Raw genomic sequence first — 19,553 nt, forward strand, 5'->3', positions numbered from 1 at the left:
AATGTTCATTATTTCATTCTCTTCTCTCTCTTTCTCTCTTAGGTGTCAATAAATGAAGTAATCAATACTTTATAGTCATCAATGAAGTTGGTGAATTAAAAGAAGTTGGTCATTAAAGAAGTGGTGCATGAATGTTTCATGTAAAAAAGTGTGTTCAACTGTTAATTTGTTATTTTATAAAATATACACAATCTTAAATCTACCCTGAGTCATCCTGTGTATTCATTCTGTACTTGTCTGCTTTGTACTGTGTCTTCAATGTGGTTAATCTAGTGACTGAAAAGGCTATACCATGATTTATTGTTTATTTTACTTGATGTGTTGTTATATTATGCTAGTTAGTCACTATAATTACACAACATTAAGATGGTAGCAATAAGGTTTACTTGTAAGAAATAAAGTAGTTGGGTGTAATAAACCTTTAAAAAACACTTAAGTAGTTCGAATTGGGTGGAAATACTGTCCTGTACAATTTTTTCGATCTAAAAAACTAGGGTCCCTGCGGTTCTCCGAACTCTGATTTGGTAGACGGCGCTGTCTCAAAAAAAGTGCGGTCCCAGCAGTGCAGGTCCATGGAATGCACTCAATGCACGGCCACTTTCGCGTTTACACTCAGGAGGTGAAAACACATCCGCTGCCCCACCAGCAGTGTTGCCAACTTGGCGACTTTGTCGCTATAATTAGCGACTTTTCAGACCCCTTTAGCGACTTGTTTTTCAAAAAGCGACTAATCTAGCTACTTTCTGAATAAGCGAAACATTCTGCTTTACTTCTACTGCCCCGCGAGAGCGAGTTTTTGCCTTCCCCACGCAGCACCGCCTCTCTGTCTACTCTGTACAGTTTGAGCGCCCACCAGAGAGAAGCAGCTGAAGACTGCACTGACGCGTGAATGAGATTTGCAGTTTGCATGTACAAACAGTGTTTCCAAGAACTAATCACTTATTGACCTTGTTTGAGCATTTATGATTACAAAACGTGATGAAACGCCACGACTATGTACGTGTAAACATGAACACAGACGGATTTTAGCTGTTCAATTAAAATGACTGCTTGTGTGTAGTTTTAAGGGGTTGAGTTCACTGACTATTACATAGTTTTTGTTGTCTGCCAACAGAAACACAAAAATAATTTAGCATTAAAAATTATAGATTTAAGAACCTATTTATTGTGCATTTGGGTGAATTGTTTTAATATAATACTATATACGACAGCTCAGAGAGTAGAGATATGAAGCAGACCTGAAGCGCTTAGCTTACTATGTGATGATGTCGCGGATATGCAAATTAGCACGTGACGTCATCTGGCGACATTTAGCGACTTTTCGGGCAGGCTTTAGCTACTTTCCATTAAAAAGAGTTGGCAGCACTGCCCACCAGAAGCCATTCATCTCTACCTAGAGCTGTGAACATGACAGAGGAGAAGATTAATATTTGTACTCGCTGCTTAGGCTACACAAAGTTCGCCGGATTACAATAAATGATGTTCGTCAGCATTAGATATTCTAAACGTAAAACAAGAAATATGTTATTGACAAGAGACGCGGATCATCTACATTTAAATAAAGCTTTACAAGCGGTGTTCCTGTAATTTACCGTAAACCACTCAATAAGCGCGCATCTGAACCTAAACGGCGGCTGGCTTGACCGTGTATTTTCAAACCGCGGCTGGCTTGACCGCAGTGAAACATCGCTAAGTTCTTTGGTGTTTGTGAAAGAACTATCCGATATAGAATGTCGCAAAATGGTTTAAGGTAAGCAAGCAGCTCTTATTGTAGCGTATTCAGTTCTCACTAGTGATGGGAGAAACTAGCTTTTCGAAGCTTTGAATCAATTGAACTAATTGCTTCGCATTCGCAAAATATTTCACGTTTTCGAAGTGTTCAAAACAGATCACGCTTGGCTTGTGCCAATTAAGTTACTGGCAAAAATGTTGTCAAAGCATCGAGATCTCAGGCCAAATTCAATGTCATATCATACAAATCTATTTCTAATGTTTTTATTAAATTGGCCGTGTTCAGACTTGACTTCTTTTTCGAAGCTGCTAGCGTCTGTTTTACACTATAATCCTATGGAGTAAACGTATTCTGCAGCTCAGGGCATCAATTTTAAATTGAAAAATGTTAAACTTTTCTGAAAAAATGCAATACGTCAAGCTCCTTTTGATAGCTAACCAATGACAAGCGCGTAGTGTGTTGTTTCCATTACAACATGCGAGGGAGGTGATTTGGTTCGAGCAGGATCAAGCTCGAAAAAATAAAATGGTGGCCGAAACGCCGGTTGGAGGATAGTTTTGTATAAATGTAAGTTGAACTTTCACTTTCAATAACTTTTGATTGCATTTCTATCGAGAAATTTGTATTATAATTTTTAAATATGTGATTAGTTATTCCAAATAACTAATCACAGAAAAGCGAGCAGCTAAAGTATACAGGTAGTGTTATAAATCTAGTTAAGGACAATGTTGAAATAATTTTTAAAATGGATTATTGTTAGATAAAACAAACTTTGTATTTATACATGCTCCAAAGCACTGATTTGAATAAAATATTTGTGAAGGTTTTGAAGCTTCATGAAGCTTGCAGTGTTTCAAAAGTACCCATCACTGGTTTTCACATTTACTGGTGCTTTATTTCTGTTTGCTGTGTGGTTGATGATGATTTTGTGGTTTTATTGTCTTAAGGGTGAAAGACCTGTTCTCAGCTTTGGAGGACGCTGAACTAGATGCTCTGGTCAAAGACACACTTCGATGTAACCGAAACGCTGGGTATAAGATTGTGTTTCGATATCTCTCTACTCAGGGAGTTTGTGTACAGAGTAAGGCAGATTTTGTACCTTGACATATGAGCCACTTCGCAAGATGTAAACACTGGTCTAAAAGACCTTCCAGTTTCAGTTTTTATTTGTATTATTATATCTTACATATACAATATATTTGAATCCTAAAGATATTTTTTAACATTTTTAATTGGTTATAAATATTCGCTTGGTTGCATTTTGTTCAATCGTTTCTGTAGTGAAACAGGAAGTTCCTTGGGACCAGCATTAAACAAGCGTTGATTGTGGCATCCAAAGTGGTCTATAGTGAACCAGATGCGGTTTAAGGTTGATTAGTTTAATGGGTATTGGCTGTAGGTTCACTTTTAAGGAAACATCCCAACAAAGTTAAACTAAAGTTAATACACTATTAATTTTATGCACTTAGTTTTTGCACTGACTGTGCAAAAGGTTAACTGTATTCATACTTATGTGATGTAAAATAGGAATGTATAATCCACATATATTGATTAATTTACTGTTTTAGGAATACGTGTTCAGGAATCCATGAGACGTGTGGATCCTCAGGGTGTCCTAATGCGCAGTCTTCAACTGAACCCCCGGAGGCGTAGAAAATATTCGGTCCCTGGACCCAACAGTTTGTGGCACATTGATGCTAACCATAAGCTAATAAGGTATGCTTAAAACCGTATGAATTATGTATGCTTTTATCATAATTTTCAGGAAGTGTTTTTGGTAATACTGAAGAGGAAAGGTCTGTACAGTTGAACAAAAGAAACTGAAAGCATAAAGATGTCACTGGTGGGATCTGTTTGTTGGTTAATTAATTGCAGCTCAAGATGTTTTATTACTTTATCACAGTGGTAGTGGAGCTTCCTTAGCATTACATTTCATTACACACATGGGCAATTCCAACATTATGGATGTGACATAAAAATTCTCACACAATGTATTTAAGAATATATCGAACCATTTGTTTATTTTTTACTAAACCCTTGTTGATAGTCTAAACATTAGAAAAATATCAGTCTATGAGCATTTTTTCTATTTTAATAAGGGGATATAAACAAGCATTATAGATTTGACAAAAAGGACACGGTTTGGGGTAGATGTAGGTTCAATTAAGGAAGGAAGGAGACAGGGTCTGCGTGGCTGGAACTCTTGAGATTTTAATGATAAAATAAAACAAGATACACTGTAAACCCGGATAAGTAGAATCTACTTAAAAAAATCAAGGTAACTCGTTGCCTTAAAATTTTTAAGTAATGAAGTATTAGTTGAATAAGTGAAGTGGACTACGTTCAATGTACTTGAGCCCATAATGGAATGGAATAGAACATTTAAGTTGAATGTACTAATAACCGAGTTACAGTAACTGAAGATACTTAGTTTAAACAATCATTCCCCACCCATTTATTTAACTCAGCTTGTTAAGTAAGCATTACTCCATTACCAATTCAACTAAACTGTATATTCTAACTGACCCAACTTAACTTTTTTAGTTCCTGAAACTCAAAATATGTCTTTCAATCAATAGAGCCGTGTAAAATACATACATACAACTGCAACATTACATTGATCCAATTTTTTGTATTGAACATGTCTTTTTTTCAGCATCAAAAGAAACGATAATACACAATAATACGCAGCAGAGCCATTTACGTACTGGACCCCACCTGTTAACTCACACACAGTGTTCTTGACATTATGCATACAGGCAGTTATTTTCATACCTCATTTACAGATCAACTAGCAAAACCTGGCAAACTAATGTAATGGGTGGCAAGTAATTACTCTGAGTTAGTTTAGCCAATTCAACTCCATTACACATAGGCTACTCAAAGTTTAAGAGAAGAAAGCATCTACCAGCAGGATAGCTCACATTACCAGTACATTTATTTACACCACATGTGTGTTCTTTCAAGCAAGAGTTGAAAATCAATTAACCTTTGTTTGTCGCATCAGGTCAGCCAAGACCTGCCCTGTGAGGCCCCTCTTTGCCTTGAAGATTTCCATGAGCCTGGGACTGTGATGGTCTAGGGCCTCGTAGAACTCCTGTCTCAGGCTCTTACCAACCACCCTACTGAACTCCAGACACACCTGAAACATGTAAAAACAAAACATGTTCATGTTCAAATGAGTTGACACTATGATGTGATCTTTTTATGCAACAACCCAGTCTGCATGTGTTACTCTTTAATACAATTTTGATGAGTACTACGAAGCAGAGGGGCTTGTAGAATACAGCATAAGAGACAAATCTATAGGCCTACCTGGTGTTCAGTAAAGAGAGCTGGCCAACGTTGACATATCTGGGTGATGGCAGGCTTGTCCTTCACAACTTCATTCCTTCGAAGAGTGAATGTCAGATCCATCTTCTGCTTGATGAGGGCTCCATTTGGGGTTTTCTTTTTCATTTCGTCCACCATGAGCTGTCGAGCATGTCGAAAATTACCGTTAGCTAACAGTGTAAGGCCGGATTCACATTTCGCGTCTTTTCCGCGTGCATATTCGTTATTTTAAATGTAGACGCGCGGTAGCCGCGCGGAAATAGGGGCCGACGCGGTCGCGACGCTCATGCGGTGCGACGCGCTCTTTTTTTCAGGCGCATCGGCACCGCATCGAGATGAAAAGATCTCAACTTTTCAGAAAGGCGCAAGCGCACCGCAGGTCATGTGACAACAACCAACCAGCCAATACAGACAAGCTCAATGAAGATGGAGACACAGATGATCACAGCATAACTAAATCTAGTAGCAGAGTTATTGCAAGGTATTTTCAGTGCATATAATCCAAATATCCTTTGTTTATACCTCCTCGTCTCAACGGCTATCGTGGCCCATGGTTGCTTAGCAACGGCAGACGCTCTGCGTGCGCAACTGCCGGAGCGCTTTGTAAAAAAGGAGAAAGCAGCGCGTCTCGCGTTTTGCCGGTTTTAGACGCGAAATGTGAATCGAGCCTAAAGCGTCTGAAAAGAACTATTTGAAATAGGCTTGAACACAATAGCCAACAAGCTAACATTAGCTAAATAACAAAAACTTGAAGAGGCATGACAGCTAAGAGTGGGACAGATAGCCAACTAACAAAGAATAAAAATAAAGAAAGAAAGAAATTAAAGCTAATTAGCTAACTAATAATGTGAGCTAGTGTGCACCAACTTACCAGGATGTTTGAAGTTCTGTGGCTAGCTGCTTCACCGTCTCAGCTCAACTTTAGCTGTCTGGAAGCAACAGAGTAAAATAGGTCAGAGTCGAGCGGACATATCAGCTCGGTGGCACATTAAAAGCATGTAGACATGAAGATTGCCTGCCGAGCAGTCTATTGTGTGACCGAGTACCGTACCCGGACACCGCGTCGGACGGTCGCCGGACACGTCGGCGCAAAGCTCAATTTCTATGACCGGGCGGACTCCGCGTACTCGTACTCGGTGTCACACAATAGAATCCGCTTTTACAAGGCAGCTGGGATCTGCGCCAACTTACCGGGACGTTCGCAGGTCCGTGGCTGAGCTAACGATAGGTAGCTGCTTCAGGTGTCAGGCTCAGCTCAACTTGCATTAGCTGTCTGGGAGCGACATACAATTTCCGTTACTGGCGCTAGCTAACGTTACCAGTGAACACATACGTTAAGAGAGTGTGGGGCAGAGTTAGCTGGTTAGCTACCTTGCTAGCCTGTTAATAACTACCTAAGTTCGTTTTTTTAATAACTACAGTACTATAGAAATGAAACTTTGATATACAGATATATATCTGATAGATACGTTGAGTTATATCAAAGTTTCATTTCTATAGTGTTGTCCCCATGAAAAGATATAATAAAATATTTGTAAAAATGTGAGGGGTGTAGTCACTTTCGTGATATACTAGCTAAGTTACCTCAGCTAGCAGTCTGGACTGCAACGGCATGCAACCAGTGCCAGGTTCCAACTTACCGTTTTGTGGCTGAACTCGGTTCATTCACCGAAGGCTTCAAACTTGGGTCGAACAACTTGCTTGCTATAACGTCAGTTGTCGAAAATTTCAATACAGCTGAATTCTTTGAACTTTTGAGACAGAACAGAGACGGAACAGAACAAAGACAGAGTCATCAATGCGACTCTGTCAAAACTGGTATAAACTAGATTTTTGGCGGTTGCATGGGTGACGTCAATGCGTTGCTATTAGTAACAGGCAAAACTTGATGATATTGAGTTGTTTGAGCTCAAACACATAATTACAATAAGATAGGCCATTAAAAAGTACAGTTTACTCAGAATTCATAATTAATGTAAAGAAATGACACATGTTTAAGTAATACAAACTCAGTTTGTTTGAGTAGAAACTATTGATTGGACTTAAAAACACAATTACAATAAGAAAGGACATGAAAAAGTTCAGCTTAATCAGAATTAACAAGTAATGTCAATAAATTAGACACATTTAAGTAATAAGAACTCAATCCGTTTGAGTTGAATCAAAATCTGGGTTTACAGTGTACAAAAGCACCATTGCACATTCACTCCGAATGTTCTTAGACATAGAATTCCTCTCGCTGTGTTGTCCTGCGTGTCTGCCGAGTTTCCAGCCGTTCTCTCTCTCCTTGTCCGCTGGAGCTGGCTTTTAACCATCTACTTACCTATCACTGGAAGGAGACACAGGTGTTCACAATGTGAACTTGACCTACTTAAACACTGTTCTTCTCCTGCCTCGCCCTTTCGGCACAGACCTCGCTGAACCACGCCCCCCCCCCCCCTTGCCATAGTAGACGAAAAACTTTATTGACTTAATTTTCATGTGCCCATTTATGAAGAATATGTATATGGATGTGACAGTCCTGAAAATGGCACTTACCTGACTATGGAAAAATCATGCACTGAAAATGAAACAAATGCTTTAAAAACTTGAAGAGAGACCTCACATGGGTACGTTGGGGAAAACTTTCTTTTTTAACGGAATTGCCCACAGGTGTGTTTTTCCTGCCTTTGTGACACTACTTGATCCTCTTCGGCCGTGATGCTATAAATATGACTTAAATTATCCTATAAATCCAAGGTTTAGAGTCCAGTTAACTTGTTCTTACAATAAGTTTAACTAGTTCTTCACTAGATATGACTCAACTTTGTAGTGAGTTAACACTTCAGTTTAGCCACGAAGCGAATGGGGAAAAGAACAGCAGGCAGTAGATGATAGAATTGAGCAGTTTATTATAATCTTAGTTACTATTTGATGCTCAGTCAAACTTCATCTGACTATAAACAGATTCATCAGGTGTTATTGTTTTAGCACAGACAGTGGAAAATCACTGCTTCACAACATTGTCTTGTGGTGTTGTGGTATAAAAACCTTGAGAATGAGACAACTGGAAACCCATATCTACTTGTGAAGACTTTATATATTTTTTTTTTATATATTTTTAATTTTTATATAATATAGTTTTTTTTATTTTATTTTTTTTTTTTATATTTTTTATATATATTTTATATATTTTTTTTTTTTCTTTTTTTTATATTTTTATAAAATTTTATTTTATTTTTTTTTTTTCCTTGTTTTTTTATTTTTTTTTTTTTTTTTAAAATGTTGTGGGATATGAGCATTTTTTTATTAAGGCATCAAGAATGATGTAAAAGTGTATGGTGTTAATTATGTGATACTCTTATGGCTCTTTTGTTCAAATTTTCTATATCTCTTTTAGGTGGCGTATTGTAGTTCATGGTGGCATTGATGGATTTAGCCGTCTAATCGTGTACTTGCAAGCTGCCACGAACAATAAGGCTACTACAGTCCTGGCAAGCTTTTTCGAAGGTGTCAGCCTATATGGTGTGCCATCGCGTGTAAGATCTGACAAAGGCGGGGAGAATATTGATGTTGCTCACTTCATGGTTTCAACCAGAGGAGAGAACAGAAACTCGCACATCACAGGAAAGAGTGTCCATAATCAAAGGTATGATAAAACATATACAATACTTGTCAGTATTTATTATGTTTGACATAGTGTGTTTTTCTTGGAAAACAAACAGTCTTTATGAAAAACAATTAAAACAATGTTGTATTTTGCCTGTTTTACTGTAATAGGATTGAAAGGTTGTGGAGAGATGTTTATGCTGGAGTGCTTGATCTCTTCTATACTCTCTTCGCCAACCTTGAAAATGACGGGCTTCTACAACCAGATGATGAAGTGCATCTCTATGCCCTCCACCGGTGTTTCATGCCACATGTTCAGAAACACCTTCAGTTCTTCGAGATGGCTGGAATCCAGTCACCAAACCAGCTCTGGTCAAGTCATCAACCTGAGACATTGCAAGACCCTAACCAGGTATTTCTATCAAAGTATTAATACTTACTATACTACACTGCCCATGACCCTTCTGTCAGACTTCTGAATTCAATTCAATTTTATTTATATAGCGCTTTTCACAATGTGCATTGTTCCAAAGCAGCTTTACAGGAGCAAATAAGAAAACACAGAAAGGTAAAACACAGCACAGTGCATGGTGTTTATACTCAACTCAACTCAACTCAACTTTATTTATATAGCGCTTTTACAATTTTCATTGTTACAAAGCAGCTGCACATGAGACACATTGACTACAAGCAAAACAATCAGGATCATTCTAATAAAGACCAATCAGGATCATTCTAATAAATAATATCTAATAAATAAATGAATAAATAAATGCAGTCTCCCGGTGAGCAAGCCAACACTGCACTGCTGTGGCGAGGAACCCAAACTCCAATGATGAATAAATGGAGAAAAAAAAAAAAACTCGGGAGAAACCAGGCTCAGCCGGGAGGGCCAGATCTTCTCTGATGTGTCATAGCTGCACTCAGTGACCCCGACCAAAAGCCACCGAGCAAACGTCCACGAAGAACATAGAGAGCCCACCAGCCGCGACACAGGAAGCCCCACCCGCCGAAACCGTGCAGGTCCAACCCGGTCCCATTCCGCGATTGACAACCAGGGAAAAATTGTAATGGCATAATTAACTTTATTCCTCTGTTGAAGTTCGCAGACGACACCACACTCATTGGCTTCATCCAGGATGGTGATGAGTCTGCGTACAGACAGGAGGTTGAGCAGCTGGCTGTCTGGTGCAGTCATAACTTGGAGCTGAACACGCTTAAAACAGTGGAGACGATTGTGGACTTCAGGAGAAACCCCCCTGCACTCCCCCCTCTCACCATCATGAACAGCACTGTGGCAGCAGTGGAGTCATTCAGGTTCCTGGGCACCACCATCTCTCAGGACCTGAAGTGGGACAATCACATTGGCTCCATTGCTAAAAAAGCCCAGCAAAGGTTGTACTTACATCAGCTGAAGAAGTTCAACCTTCCACAAACTCTGTTATAACAGTTTTACTCAGCTGTCATAGAGTCTGTCCTCTGCACATCCATCACTGTCTGGTTTGGCTCAGCCACAAAGTCAGACATCAGAAGACTACAGAGGACGGTTCGGACTGCTGAGAAGATCTTTGGTGCTCCCCTGCCCACCCTCCAAGAACTGTATACATCCAGAGTGAGGAAAAGGGCTCAGAAAATCACCCTGGACCTCTCACATCCAAGCCATCATCTCTTGACAATGCTGCCGTCTGGTCGGCGCAACAGAGCACCAAAACAACCAGACACAAAAACAGCTTCTTCCCTCAGGCCATCTACCTCTTGAACAGTTAAATGTTTTTCACCCACCATGCAATTAATAACTCAGTGTATTTTCTGCAGGATATAATTAATATCTAACTTTTTCTGTCAATTATATTTCATTCATTCTGCTGTATATAGCACACACCTTGTACTACAATAGTCTATTCTTAAAAAATTCTTTTTTACTTGTACATATTTACATACACATAGCTTTACTCTCTATATCTTTATCTTGTTTATTGTATTTCTTAATTTTTTATACCATAGGCCCTTATTTAAATCATCTGTGTACTGTATTCTATTGTGTTATGGTCTCTGTGTACTGTTGTTGCTGTTTCTGTGTTCTGGATGCTCCTGTCACCAAAACAAATTCCTTGTATGTGCAAACATACTTGGCAATAAAGCTCTTTCTGATTCTGATTATACTGACATGAATTAACAGGTAACATGTAATTACTATAATACTAATTTATATGCATTGTCAGTTTTAAGCTTAAGACTGACATTTCTTTAGGTTTTAGGCATTATTGTAAACAAGTAATTTATCATTTGCTATTAAGTACTCTTTAACTAATTGGCTTGTTTTCCCTAAAGTGCTCTCTAGTAGTAGTAAACGCATATTTGTTTAGATAATTAAAAAACTGTAATTATCCATTGTCTATTACAGGTAGATCCCATGCAGTATGGTATTGATTGGACGGGGCCATATGGTCATCATGAACCTGGTGTAGTGATCCCTGGTGTACAGCTACCACGTCAACTTACACAACGGGATGTTGAGAGGTTTCCGGACCCAGATGTTCCCCTGTCTGATGATTTGGATATCTACAGAGAGACTGTAGCTTTATTATCCGAAATGATGCATTAAGACGAGAGAGCGCCAATTAATTTAGCATATGCTGCATTAAATTATTTTGAGGTGCTTATCTGTAATATTATCAACCTTGTTCAAACACTTTTTAATTGATGAAATAAAACTTTTATTGAACTTGTGTAATGCTGGCCACACAATCTTTGTAATACTCAATAAATGTTTCAAATAACATTTGACCAAAAGTTAGTTTGGTATAACTTTGACAACAAGGTGAATACAACATGTGAAACTTGTTTTCAAGAGTGACAGTCTTGATTTCCATGCTTAGTAACAAAACTGTTAAACACTAAAACATGTTTGAGATTTTGTGACTGGACACAGTGAAAACTAGAAAATAACAGACGAGTAAATATGGACTTGGCCATCTAACAAATATTCTTAGTGAACCATGACCTTAGACCAGTCCAAATCCGTAATCTCTGCTGCAAATAGCAGCTAGAAAATCTCTTTCAAAGGCAGCATAGTCCCTGTAATGACTAGGAAGCTTCAGGGTTTGATAGCATGTGGAAGACTTTGGTAGATTTCCATCCACTACCTCAACAACTAGGCTCCTGGGCTGTACATCCCATCCAGTCCAGAACTCGGTCAGCGACCGTAGTATATTAGAAGAAGCTGCATTAAAAACAAGCATTAGCTGCATCTTTATTAGTCGCATCAAAAGTCATTTGTTTCTCATATACTTACAATTCTCAATGAATGTGCGAAGTAATCCAGTGAGCCTACACGTGTCTTCAAGAGAGACGTCGCTGTCTTCATCTTCATCTGGCCAACATATCCTCTCCAAGAGCATCTGACAGATGAACAAGATTAGTATTATTAAAGTGATGTACACCTCAACAATATTACATACATGGTCTCGTATCTTACCTTTGGGGTGTAAAGTGCATCACTAGTCCTAGGAAAAAGAAGAGGAATTGTGTCCTTCCTTTCAGTAAGCAAAGGCCAGATCAACATCTCCTTCATACCATGGCGTAGCTGTTTTAGTTGCTTGGAGGTTCTTTCTAGGACCTTAAAAAGCAAACAAATTAAATCTTGTCAATTGTAGGAGGATTTCAACCAATAGTGCATACTCACTGCCTGCATGAGTAGTTTGTCATGCAACCATCTTCTATTCTCTGATGTCACTGCAGGCAAATCCCAAGACAATGCAAGGTCTGTAATAGCACTCTTTTCTTCCGTAGACAAGTCACCTGTGCCTTCCAGCTGGTCATAAAACAATGTTCGTGTGTGTGTGTGCATTATTTCACAATTTATTTCGTAAAAAATAATTAAGGAGTAAACATTAACTAACCTTCTTTATTATTTGACGGATATCAACATCCGCACAATCCAGAATATCAATTGTGGCTGTTTCAGGAGATCCACCAAAAAGCACATGCACTATTGCTGGGCTTAAACCAGTTAGGCATGGACCTCCATGCAGGAATGAGTGCCCAATCATACGGCCCGCCACCACAAATAAGTCACTGTCCAGAAAACACTGTGATGTTGAGGGAATCATATGATCCTTCTCACCCTCAAAAAGAAGAGTCCCTCCGGGCACTAAAGCAATAAAGGCATAGAACATGTAAATATTTACATTAGCATTCATTACATTTGAAATAACACCTATTAATGAGTCAACCCTAAGGTCAATTTCAATTCATTACATTTACGCTGATGCTTTTATATAGAGCAACTTACAGTATATTCAAAGTATTTTATTTACATTTATCATACATTTTATTAGTATGTTTGTTCCCTGGGTATCGAACCCTTCACCTTTGCGCTTAATATCAATGCTCTACCATTAAGCTAAAGGAACACTAACATTAACTGTTATAATAGTTATATATATATAATAAACATCCATAATAGTAATCCTAAATAAACAAAAAAGAAACATGTACAGTATTGCATAGGACACTAACCAAGCTGTAGTTCAAAACCATGCTGAAGCTTTGACATAACTGTTGCAAAAACATGACGAGTCACTCCATCTCCAATTGCAGGATCGCCTTGAAGGCAAAGGTATAATGCACATTATTTAAAAAAAAACTCTGTCACGTTGATTTAGGATTTATTTTACCTACCATGTAGTGTACATTTGAAGGGGCAAGCCCATTCTACATTTGCTTTCTTATGAAAGGTCAGGATTGCTCTCTCCTTGTCTTCAGGGCTGTCTCTCATGTCCATTTGGAAATGGAGCACTGGGCTCATTTCATTCTTCTGCAGGAGCTTTTCCCTGTACGTCTTGGAGGCCTCTACTGAATCTGGCTCAAACTTCCAATCTAAACCACAGTAGTTATCCAGAGTAACAATCCAAAGTAACACACATGAAATTGCTTTATTTTGTTTGTCAATTAATTTTTAAAACTCCTAACTAGAAATAAATGACTGAATCAACCGTGCAAACCATCATGTTCAGTGCCCTCTTCATGATCTATAGTGATGAACTGTGAAACTGCAATGTTTTCTTGCATTGCTCTGAAAATTGTCTGTCCTGCCTCAAAACTGTACTTTCAGTGTTGCTTGAAGTGGGCCTTTCTGTATCTCACCGCTGACCTCAGAAAAAGGAGTAGGCACAGTAATACAGTAACAGTAATACATCATTCTAGTTACATGATCAGATCAGTAAAAAACACTTAAATGTACAGAAACCGATTCAAACAGAGAAATCTATGGTAACTCTGATAAGTGTTCTGATCTGTAAGCACAAACCAAGGTCAACTAAACTAAACATTTCCAAGAGACTCCAAATTAAAAAAATCATATACCCCATGCACTTGTCACTGTGGGACTTGATGTCTGTAAATGGGAATTCATCTCCACAATCAACACATTTCTGGGGTGGTCCAATCCACTCATCTCTGTTAGGCATGCTGGTCTGCCAGAAAATAAAACAAGAATGTCATGCTTGTTTTTAAATGAATTATAAAACACACCCTTTTCAAATTATGAAACTTACCGATTCAACTTCTATGTTTCGTTGAAGTGGACGAATAAAAATGGTTGCGTGGCCAATTTGATTTTGAGGGTCTTTTAAATACTTCACATGGTATCCCTCATTTGGGCAGGGTATCAGGTTGAGAGTTCGGCTCCTTGTTTGCCCTGATATTTTTAATAATTCAAACCCACCACCATGTCTGAGCTTCGGAAAAGCTTCCATGATGACGTCCTTAAATTTTTGGGGATCTGTATGGCATCCTATGATTATAAATAAAAAGGTAAAATGCAAGATTCTTAGACCAACCTGACATTTACCACTTAAACATGGGTGTCTTAAGTATTAATAGTAAGACATTGCATGTTGTAAAAGCTACAGGTGAAGTTATACTTTGTATTTCATGTTTACATGGTTAAAATGACTACTGACAGAGTTGTTACCATTTTAACAGTAAAGCAATATGTTACATAAGAATTGTTATTCCAAATATACTCAAGAAGATTCTCAAGCAAAAATATAAAGTTTCAATCAGCTGCTTTTAACAAACCTCGAAACGTAATACGTTTCTCTCCTAACCCTGCAGAGAATAGTTGATCTTTTGCACATCGAGTTGGTACCAATTCTGCATTTTTGTCATCAAGACAGCAGAAGGCGTGTGTAAAGCTGCAGGATACAGAACGACTCGTCACGGGCAAAGCTCTACCGTCTTGCAAACCCTCTTCCTCTGCTGTAAGGACACAGCCGTGCAACTTCAACTAGACAGTATAAAAAAGTCAATAAAGTCAATAAAACGACAACATAGCCCCTTGGTCAATTATCTAACTTTAGCGTTAGTTATTTTACGGCTCACAACTCCAAATATTTGCTTTAGTGACACGGTCCTCAAAATTGTTTCATTCTTAATACAAGCCGCTGGTAAGAAATGTAACACAGACCACACCATTTACAAAATGAACAGTCATTTGTCTTAAAACCCTACCATCCACTGGATGTCTAGGAGTCATCAACCTAGAATCTGACGACACTGAGGTTGATGGTTCTGGACTGGATGACGATGCTGTGAATCGTATAAGTATAGATGGGTTTAGCTTCGTGTTTCGATTTCTGGAAAATGGTGGTATCTACAAAACAATTTGTAAAAAAAATAACTTACAACTTTCCAGCTGATCCGCCGCATCCCGTAAAAATTTGGACAACGCACTGTTACTTGCCGCCATTTTTTTTGAAAACTACGATGTCTATCGGTTAGTTGGCCTGACGCTTCTGTACGTGTAGCTCTCAGCCAATGAGGTACCGAAACAACGCAAAGACCGCCTTGCTTATTTATGTGTTGCACACAGAAAAGTAAGAATAAATTCAAGAATAAATAAATGAAAGTGTAAATAAATACATGCGTTAATAAATAAATATAAAAATAAATGAACGTATAAATAAATAAATGTAAAAAAATAAAAGGAAAGGATAAAAACAATAATCAAAAAATAAAAATAATAAAAAATAAATAAAAATTGGACCAAAAATAATAAATCAATTAAAAAAATTTATTCCTTTATTTATTTTCATATTATTACATATATTTGTTTATATATTTATTTATTTATACATGTATTTATTTATTTATAATTTTGCAGGTTTAGTCCTCCATACAGATGTAACAGTCAGTGACTGAAAAACAATGTCCTTTTCAAAAGTTGACGCCGAAAACCATGTTTTCTGAGATGAATGGTCGAGAGATTTGCATTTATTCTTCCTGCATCGACATGCACGAGACCGGTTTGTCTCATTTGCTCGGAGTCTGTTGCGGTTGTCAAAATTGGAAACCTTAAACGGCATTATGAAATTAGACGTGGACACTTTGAAGAAACTTACCCGCAGCAGTCCGAGGTAAGGACACGGAAAATATATTAGCTCAAAGCCCAGTAGGAGCGATCTACACAGGCCCTCCCTCACTCACTTACCACCCAACAACCAGCATATGAATGTTCACTAAGAATACAGTGGATCTTAGGAAAACATAAAAAGCCCTTTACTGATGGGAAATAAGTAAAAGAGTGCATGGAGGCTTCTGTGAAACACTTTTAGAAGGAAAATAAAGACATGAACTAAAATAAAATATGAAACAAACCCCCCTTTCAGCTGCAACAGCCACAAGAAGAGCTGAAATGTTATCAGAGGATGTTCAGTCACAACTTGATGCTGCTATTTATTAATCTCAGTTCAGCAGAAAACAACACTTTAGTTTTCTTTTTAAGTTGTTAATGTTGAAATGTATTATGTTCAGTGCAGGTTTAGAGATTAGGGCATTTTGCACATGTTCCTTCATTATATTGTTGTCAGACATTGTTATGCCATCGTATAGATATAAAAAAAACCATCTATTCATATTTTTAGGTATTTAATTGTCCGGACCTCGGCTGGTAAGGAGGGTTCGTTTACTGGACCTCAAGCAATTTTAGTTGAAGACTCCTGGTATAGGATCTAGCATGCATGTTGTTGATTTAGATGATCTAATGATTTTAGACAGCTCATCTTGATCTACTGTATAAAATAATTGCATTATCTCCTTAGGGGCGCTTTTGTTAATTTGTTCAGCGGGTTTCACTACTGATTGCATTGTTATAATTTTTTATCTAATATCTTGGATTTTATATGTGAAGTAGTTCATAAATTCATCACTGCTATGCTGATATACAGGATCAGAAGTCACTGACGATTTATTTTTTGTTAATTTAGCCACTGTGTTAAATAAAAACCTTGGGTTGTGCTGGTTTTCTTCTAATAGTGATGAAAAGTAGGCGGATCTAGAAGTTTTTAGGGCTTTCCTGTATTTTCGAATACCATCCTTCCATGCTGTACGAAATACCTCTAATTTAGTTTTCTTAAAGTTGCGCTCCATTTTTCGGGCCGCTTTCTTTAGAGCCTGAGTGTGTTCATTATACCATGGTGTGTGACTGCCATCTTTAATCTTCTTTAAACGTAGAGGAGCAACTGTGTCTAGCGCTACCGAGAAGGTGGAATTAAAATTTTCAATGGTAGTGTCAAGATCTTCAACGTTATTTCTCATGCTAGCGATTTGAGACAATTCGGGCAGATTATCGAGAAATGCATCTTTGGTAGTTGAAGTTATTGTTATACCATATTTGTAACAATGAGTTTTATTTGCAGCCGTAGGCCAGTGAAGCAAACATAATACCAGATAATGATCCGAAATGTCTTCACTCTGCTGAAGGATTTTAACGTCGTCCACATTTATACCGTAAAACAGTATTAAATCTAAAGTATGATTACGAAGGTGAGTGGGTCCTGACACACATTGACTAACGCCCATGGAGTTAAGAGTGTCTTTGAAAGCCATTCCTAAGGCATCTGTAACGTTATCTACATGGATGTTAAAGTCACCAACGACAAGGAGTCTATCTGCGGCCAGTACTAGTTCTGATAAGAACCCACCAAATTCTTTAATAAAATCTGTGTGGTGCCCTGGAGGCCTATATACAATAGCTAGAATCAATTTAAAAAGTGTTTTATCTTTAGTATTAGGTGTTGAAACATGAAGAACCATGACTTCAAAAGAATTATATTTAGAGTTCGACTTCTGGGAAATGCTAAGAGAGTTATTGTAAAGTGCTGCGACACCTCCCCCTCTGCCTTTTAGACGAGGCTCGTGTTTATAATAATAATCTTGGGGGACAGATTCATTTAAAGCAATATAATCATCTGGTTTTAGCCATGTTTCTGTCAAACAGAGCATGTCTATTTTATGATCTGTTATCATATCGTTAACAAAAAGTGCTTTATTAGAGAGAGATCTAATATTTAGCAATCCGAGTCGTAACAGTTGATTATCTGTATTTTGTTCATGTTTAGTTTGTTTAACGTTTATTAAATTACTTTCAAGAGGTTTACGCATTATTTTATGTTTGCTAATCCGGGGGACAGACACAGTCTCTATTTTGTGATGTTTGGGAGAACGGATTACTACATGTTGTACATTTTGTGTATTCTGCGACGTGAGACGGCAAGCAGACAGTTGGTTAAGCCATACTGTCTGCTCCCTGACCTGGGCCCCAGCGAGTCAAGTTTTAGCATTAGCATTAAGACTTTTTGCCATATTTCTAGACAGGATGGAAGTCCCAGCCCAGGAGGGATGGAGACCATCTCGTTTCAACAGGTCAGGTCTGCCCTCAAAACTCTTCCAGTTATTTATAAAAACTATATCATTCTGCAGGCACCACTCAGACAACCATTGACTCCTGAAGTTTGCAGATGACACCACAGTCATTGGCCTTATTCAAGACGGTGATGAATCTGCCTACAGAAAGGAGGTTGCTCAGCTGGCTGCCTGGTGTAGTCAAAACAACCTAGAGCTGAATGCATTCAAGACAGTGGAGATGATAGTGGATTTCAGAAGGAACCCTCCATCACTTCCTCCCCTCACCATCCTGGACAGCACTGTGGATACTGTGGAGTCATTCAGGTTCCTGGGCTCCACCATCTCTCAGGACCTGAAGTGGGAGTCCCACATAGACTCCATTGTAAAGAAGGCCCAGCAGAGGTTATACTTCCTCCGTCAATTGAGGAAGTTCAACCTACCACAGGAGCTACTGACCCAGTTCTACTCAGTGGTCATCGAATCTGTTCTGTGCACTTCAATTACTGTTTGGTATGGCTCGGCCACCAAATCAGACCTACGAAGACTACAAGGACAGTTCGTAGTGCTGAGAAATTATTGGTGCTCCTCTGCCCACACTTCAGGACCTGTACGATTCCAGAGTGAAAAAAGGGCAAGAAAAATCATCATTGACTCCACACACCCAGCACACAAACTTTTTGATCTGCTGCCCTCTGGCCGGCGCTTTAGAGCACCAAACACCAGACTTCCAGACACAGAAGCAGCTTCTTCCCCCAGCAATCTCCCTCCTAAACAGATAACTGCTCCTTAAGAGCAATATTCCACTTCCACTACTCCTATAGTGTGCACTATAGTGCCTTATTATATCTACATCTTATGTATACATGTACAGTAATAAAATAAAAATAACTAACATTGAATCTATTCCATTATCACATACACAACTCATGTAATATAGATTTAAATAGGATAATTTTCTAATAATAACCATTCATAAAATAACTTTTACTATGTATGAAATTCAGCAATCAAAATGTATAAAACGCATAATTCTTATGAGTATGTGATTGAAATGAAGCTCAATCAGTGCATCATCAGTGCTGTGTTTTGTGGGAATATTTTTCAGATAAAAGTATGATTTAAATATCAATATAATCAATAAGTGTTTTCTTTCATTAAATCATTAAGCTGTGTGATTTTGTCTGTGCTTGCTATCTTACTCAGTAAAATA

The 19,553-nt window shown here is 38.2% G+C and overlaps 2 protein-coding genes across 6 annotated transcripts; one reads left to right on the plus strand and one right to left on the minus strand.

Moving 5' to 3' along the window:
* Positions 1–2,656: 2,656 nt before the first annotated feature.
* Positions 2,657–11,617, plus strand: LOC130552378 (uncharacterized). Its single transcript, XM_057330612.1, has 5 exons — positions 2,657–2,813; positions 3,301–3,448; positions 8,445–8,693; positions 8,825–9,065; positions 11,058–11,617. The coding sequence occupies exons 2-5, from the start codon at positions 3,321–3,323 to the stop codon at positions 11,256–11,258; spliced, it is 819 nt and encodes a 272-aa protein (XP_057186595.1). The 5' UTR covers positions 2,657–2,813; positions 3,301–3,320; the 3' UTR covers positions 11,259–11,617.
* Positions 11,618–11,657: 40 nt separating this feature from the next.
* Positions 11,658–18,843, minus strand: LOC130552377 (uncharacterized). Of its 5 annotated transcripts, XM_057330609.1 has the most exons (11): positions 15,170–18,843; positions 14,738–14,945; positions 14,212–14,450; positions 14,021–14,130; positions 13,337–13,534; positions 13,175–13,261; positions 12,556–12,806; positions 12,339–12,467; positions 12,132–12,272; positions 11,949–12,054; positions 11,658–11,876 (listed from the first exon to the last, which is right to left on the minus strand). In XM_057330609.1, the coding sequence occupies exons 4-11, from the start codon at positions 14,109–14,111 to the stop codon at positions 11,659–11,661; spliced, it is 1,221 nt and encodes a 406-aa protein (XP_057186592.1). In that variant the 5' UTR covers positions 14,112–14,130; positions 14,212–14,450; positions 14,738–14,945; positions 15,170–18,843; the 3' UTR covers position 11,658. The 5 variants fall into 5 exon arrangements, 3 of the variants coding, with proteins under 3 accessions (XP_057186592.1, XP_057186593.1, XP_057186594.1); XM_057330610.1 differs by lacking the exons at positions 14,212–14,450; positions 14,738–14,945; positions 15,170–18,843 and adding an exon at positions 13,660–13,803 and having other exon boundaries at positions 14,021–14,131; XM_057330611.1 differs by lacking the exons at positions 14,212–14,450; positions 14,738–14,945; positions 15,170–18,843 and adding an exon at positions 13,660–13,808 and having other exon boundaries at positions 14,021–14,127.
* Positions 18,844–19,553: the final 710 nt, after the last annotated feature.

This window comes from Triplophysa rosa, linkage group LG4 (genome assembly GCF_024868665.1).
Source record: "Triplophysa rosa linkage group LG4, Trosa_1v2, whole genome shotgun sequence".
NCBI lineage: Eukaryota > Metazoa > Chordata > Actinopteri > Cypriniformes > Nemacheilidae > Triplophysa > Triplophysa rosa.